The 5,516-nt window shown below is 38.3% G+C and overlaps 1 protein-coding gene across 1 annotated transcript; it reads left to right on the top strand.

The window, feature by feature from the left end:
* Positions 1-2,736: 2,736 nt before the first annotated feature.
* LOC308693163 (uncharacterized protein) lies at positions 2,737-4,239 on the top strand. The gene is made up of 3 exons (XM_081369951.1): positions 2,737-2,812; positions 3,033-3,128; positions 3,966-4,239. The coding sequence occupies exons 1-3, from the start codon at positions 2,761-2,763 to the stop codon at positions 4,046-4,048; spliced, it is 231 nt and encodes a 76-aa protein (XP_081226077.1). The 5' UTR covers positions 2,737-2,760; the 3' UTR covers positions 4,049-4,239.
* The last annotated feature ends 1,277 nt before the right edge of the window (positions 4,240-5,516 follow it).

Raw genomic sequence — 5,516 nt, 5'->3', positions numbered from 1 at the left:
GTTTCTCAAGTGGAAAATATTCTTCATATTTGGCAACCTGACTTTAGTCTAGAGAGCTGAACATTGGCAATGGCCTCCAATCCCCTAAGATCTCTCCTCAAAGCAATAACTAGCCTCAAACGTGGCAATGCCTAAAAACAATACAATACTATATCTTCAGAAAGATTACCCATAAGGCCTGTCCGTGCCCCAGCTGTAATAAGCATTGAATTCGCTTGGCCTTAAGGACCTAAGGTCCATGCTATTAGAGATCATTTTGCCAGCTGGCCTGTAATTTCTATTTTGAGATGAGATTTGCATTCTTAATAAGAGGTAAAAGGCCATGAGAGGTTATGAAATAACTGAGTGATTTAGTAAAGAATGAGAAGTGGTCCAAGTACAGATCCCTGTGGAACACCAGAGGATTGTTGGTGGGGAGATTAATTGGATGGTTTTCTATGGTACCTAACAGGCTTAGAAATGCAGGTGGAATTTGAATTAAAGGGCTCTGCACTTTAGATGCCCATCTCACAAAAATATGGTGGTTTATGGTTGCGTTGCTCCCTAAAAAGGAACTAATGTAGTAACTAAATTCTATTTTAAAGGCCCTTTCACACCAAGGGCCCTATCTTGCACCCAGCGCAATTGACTTTGTACACCGACACATGTATCATTCCTATTTTGCACCCGCGCACAGCAGACTTTTCCCTCCACAGATGCACGTCGGTTAACTAAGAAATACACTTGCGCTCCCCAGGGCGGTTCAGCGAAAAGAGGAGGCGTGTTCCAGCGCAAATGGTCCCTCATGCTATTTTACAGGTTTAGAAAACAATTCCGCCACTGACCGAAAAAAAAATGCTCATGCTTGGCCTTAATCAATGTAGCGTGTGCTTTAAGTGTCACAAGCATACACTTTGATTCTCTCATCTACATACAGACGCTGCAGTTTTCAGTTGTGCAAATCATACATTATTACGATAGATAGATAGATAGATAGATAGATAGATAGATAGATAGATAGATAGATAGATAGATAGATAGATAGATAGATAGATAGATAGATAGATAGATAGATAGATAGATAGATAGATAGATAGATAGATAGTTATTACAAAAGCATACATCTAGCTTACACATTTACCCAAATTATCATACGCCTGTTTAACCGAAGCTAATTTGGGTGGGTTTCTCCCATCCCCAATGTAACTTCTCTGTGTTTTACGGCCCTGACGAGAACGTCGGTCTCCTCGGCTTTGAACCGCTCCTGGCGCGCACCTGACAAATCCGTCGTTATAATAGCAATCCGCCATGGAACAAGCGCGTCTGCTCTTAAAGGGAATGTGAGATGATGCTCTGATTGGTTTATTTCACGTTACGCCCAAACCACTCCATTGAATAATGAAGCTACTTCAGACCAACCCCTTTTAGATTTGCGTCGGGCGCAAGAGTCATTTATCCCGCCGGTATAATAGCAACAGCGCCCAAGACCCGCCCACAAAGTTACTTGCGTTTTGCGCTTGATACTTGCGTTTCAGATCGTTAAAATAGGGCCCAAAAAGTGAAATGAAAAATTCTCAGGCTGAAGGAAATGCAAATTCATGTCTGTAGAGGGCGCATCTCAAACAAAACTTTAAGCTGCTGCCATTCTGGATTGATGCAGGAAAAGATAACACAAAATTATGTTTATCTAAAATCATTTTTGCGTATTAGTATGGCTCAATCAGGTCATCGAAGATCAGCAGCAAAGGCGTTGGTTAATAAAGTGAGATTAAATGCATAAAATATATTTGTCTTATTTCACTGTTTTTATTCCCTTTAAGGAATATATATCGTTTTTTTGTGAAAGTGAGATGAGTAAATGCATGCTTAAATTTAGTCTAGATTCTAGAAATGGAAGCTTTAGCTAAGTTCTGCCAGGAAGACTCAATCACTACGTCACTTATTACCTTCATCTCTATCCAATCACGTCTTTATACCTTCTGTATAAAAGATAGGTACTTACTCATGTTTGAGTTCACAGATGCCGACGCGACAACAACCTCCATCCTCCCCACCACCACCAGGATGGTCCTGTCCATACCTTCTAGGGGGGTCGGCTGCGCCCCTGCCTTCGTCTTCAGGCAGGAGATGCAGATTCGCTACCCTCGGATTACGAGCTACGGACGGGGCCTACGCCAAAGAATTTTACAATGCTTGCCGGGCTGCCAATAAATATATGCTTTGTTACATCACTTTATCTTCCGAGTCTTTCTGGTAGAACTACAATAAGCATCACGTGCATCAATAGGCATTATACTGTTTTAAAAGTAAAGTAGTTACTTTACTAGTTACTTGGAAAAAGTAATCTGATAATGAAACTTTTGTTACTTGTTATGCATTACCCCCAACACTGGCTTCAATAACTGTACTAAAGAATATAATAAAATAGAAGCACAGTCAAAACAGTTAGTTGTGATATTTGAAAAAAGTGACATCAAATGGTTTATTTCTGAGTAAAATTAAAATAACTAAAATATCAGATGACAAAAGGTTAGAAAAAGATGCCCTAGAGTTACAGGCTTGATAGAAGTTCTTGGATCTTGCATCATGGACAGACAGTCCTTTTTTATTTTAAGATTTTACTTCCTTGTCAAGGAACTAAACTGACATCTATATCTAGTTACATGAAACCTGTCATGCTGCATTACTGTTCTGTGTAAAAAAGAATGTATTTACGGTAAAAGGTGTAACCGAGGTATATAAAGAATCAAGTTCCTCTGCGTGACCAGACCAGTTTTCATCATGAAGGCCCTAGTGTGTGCTTTTATTGTGGTGCTCCTCTGCAGCGCATCAGGTAAGAAAAACGATTTTTCGATATCTATCTATCTATCTATCTATCTATCTATCTATCTATCTATCTATCTATCTATCTATCTAATATAATGAACTGGACATTGCTAGCAATCATGTCTCGGAGTAAGTTTGGAATGTAAAAATTGAAAATACTCTGATTAAGTGCAGAAAAAGGTCACCACCATTATCATCTATTTGTCTAATATGTAATCTCTCATCAGTGCACTCGCTGACATGCTACACCTGTGTGGATGGGGACTGCAAGACCCCAACTGAATGCCCAACATCAAGCAATTTCTGCAAAACGGTTTCAACACGTAAGCAAACAATATTACTTTAGTTATTTACTGAATTTTCAATAGTCGGTAATAGTGAGTATAATTTTGATAGGCTATCATTGATATACTATTATAGTTTTTGTTCATATTTTTATATAATTTGTATTTAAATTTGATCTATATAGTTTTTGTATGTTTTCGTTTTTTTCATTAGTTTTTATTTTACTTTTTTATTTTGGTTTTATGTATTTTAGCACTTCAACTTAAACTAGATGAGAAAGTTCGTCAAGGCAAACTTTAAGTTGGCTTGAGAAAGTTTGGACCAGAAAGTTTTTTGCTAGGCGGTTGCTAGGATGTTATGGGTGGTTGCTAGGGTGTTCTGGTGGTTGCTAGGTGGTTGCTAGGGTGTTATGGGTGGTTGCTAAGCTGTTTTGGGTGGTTGCTAGGGTATTCTGGGTGGTTGCTAGGCGGTTGCTAGGATATTTTGGGTGGTTACTAGGTTCTTTAGGGTGGTTGCTAGGCGGTTGCTAGGGTATTTTGGGTGGTTGCTAGGGTGTTCTGGGTGGTTGCTAGGCTGTTGCTAGGGTATTTTGGGTGGTTACTAGGGTTTTCTGGGTGGTTGCTAGGGTGTTATGGGTGGTTGCTAGGCTGTTTTGGGTGGTTGCGCCTAACAGCTAACTAAAATAAAATAAGTATAATGTTTTGAATGTTTTTTTGTTTTGTTTTTTATGGTTTTAGTTCTAGTTCGTGATAATGACCCTAAACAGCTTCATATTTATTACCGCTCCACTGGTGACTAAAAAAGGAAAATGTCCTTTTTTCTTCTGTATTCTAGAAATGATTGACCTGTTTTTCTTGATATGTTTTTAACCGCAGCCACTGTGTTCTCCCGGACATGTGAGGAGTTCTGTGTGCCTGGAGTGAATACCTACTGCTGCACTTCTGATCTGTGTGACTGATCTCTCAATGTCACCAATCCTGTTGATCTACTGTCCTTGAGTCAGGCACTAATGCTCATTGTAATGGTGTAGTAGCACTGGGTTACTGTAGGTGTATGTTTTCCTTTTCCATCTGATTCAACATGGATTGTTTTACATATCACTGCTTAAATGAATTTCTAATAAGCATGATTTCTGTCCCAGCTCTGTATGATTTGATTTATGAATGAAATAAAATCTACTCAGTAAAAAGCTGTGTATGTGTTGAAGTCAAAGCAGTATGAGAGAGATGTAGGTCATTCGAGAGAGATGTTACGATGCCATTTGTCTGGATTAACCGCTGCTTTTAACAGATGAGAAGACTGGAAGCTAAACATGCACTCCTTTCATGAGATGCAAAACTGCATATCAAATGTTCATCATGGGTGATATAAAACATAATAACCTTGTTTCCAAACAAGCTTAACTTGATGAGAAGCTATGTGCATTTTTATAAACCCTTAAGAAGTTTTAGTCAACAATATTGTGAGGTTATTGAACTTTATTGTTCCATCTCTGAGTAGTCTTATGACAAAAGTAACTTTTACTTTTGCACAGATAACTGTTGTGCTGCTCGTTATAATATTTAGAATAATACTAATTATAATAACATTTTAAAAAAATACATTGCAGTCTTACGTATACATACTACATGCTTCTTGTACACAAATAAATTGGGCAGCTTCTAATAATCTTAATTCAAACAAGGAAATATGGGTCAGCTGTGAATTAATCCTCCCTTCTTTATTTTCCCTGACCGCAGGGTTTGTGATTAAAGAGATTGAGGATTTTCTTCTTTTGAAATAACCAGCTGGGAACCTGCGCACCTTCTTTCACACAGCGCCCGTGACAGCAATTTATCTTGTCATGTTCTCTAATGGACAGCAAAAGATTAAGAGCCGGAGGCCTAGGTGGGTTGAATTGACATGACATTTTTGTCAATTTACAAGTTCTAAGAAATGAGCAAGCCAATGAGCTGTCGTTTCTCAGAATCTGAGCTCTTTTGCTGATTAAGAGAGAGAGAGAGAGAGAGAGAGAGAGAGAGAGAGAGAGAGAGAGAGAGAGATCAAGATTTGTCAAGAAAGAGGAAGAAATCGGAAACAGGACACATTGCAGTGATGAATTAACTTGAACTGAATTGAGACAGTAAAAAAGGTCTTGCCATCTTGGCTTAGCTACGATCAACGTGAATTCCAGTTTGCAACTGGATATTGAATAAGAAAAAAAATGTTGGGTGGGGGTTAATTTTAAATATTGCAAACTGATTGGACAGTGAGAAGTGGGTGTTACCCACCAAAAAGAGTCAGAACAGAACAGAACAAATACTTAATTTGCATTGTGTGAAGACACGAAAAAAGCAAAGTCATTTAGGATGATTGTACATTTCATTCATATTATAAAGATTACTGCAAAAAAATATATTTTTTCCCCAATTTGCAATAACGTGCAC

The sequence above is a fragment of the Scardinius erythrophthalmus genome (genome assembly GCF_964197995.2).
Source record: "Scardinius erythrophthalmus genome assembly, chromosome: 7".
In the NCBI taxonomy this organism is placed as follows: domain Eukaryota; kingdom Metazoa; phylum Chordata; class Actinopteri; order Cypriniformes; family Leuciscidae; genus Scardinius; species Scardinius erythrophthalmus.
This window is presented reverse-complemented; position numbering and strand designations above follow the sequence as displayed.

Coding starts and splice junctions, on each gene's coding strand:
- LOC308693163 (XM_081369951.1), top strand. CDS start 2,761: ATGAAGGCCCTAGTGTGTGCTTTTATTGTGGTGCTCCTCTGCAGCGCA. Junction 2,813..3,032: donor GCTCCTCTGCAGCGCATCAG/GTAAGAAAAACG, acceptor ATCTCTCATCAG/TGCACTCGCTGACATGCTAC. Junction 3,129..3,965: donor CTGCAAAACGGTTTCAACAC/GTAAGCAAACAA, acceptor TTTTAACCGCAG/CCACTGTGTTCTCCCGGACA.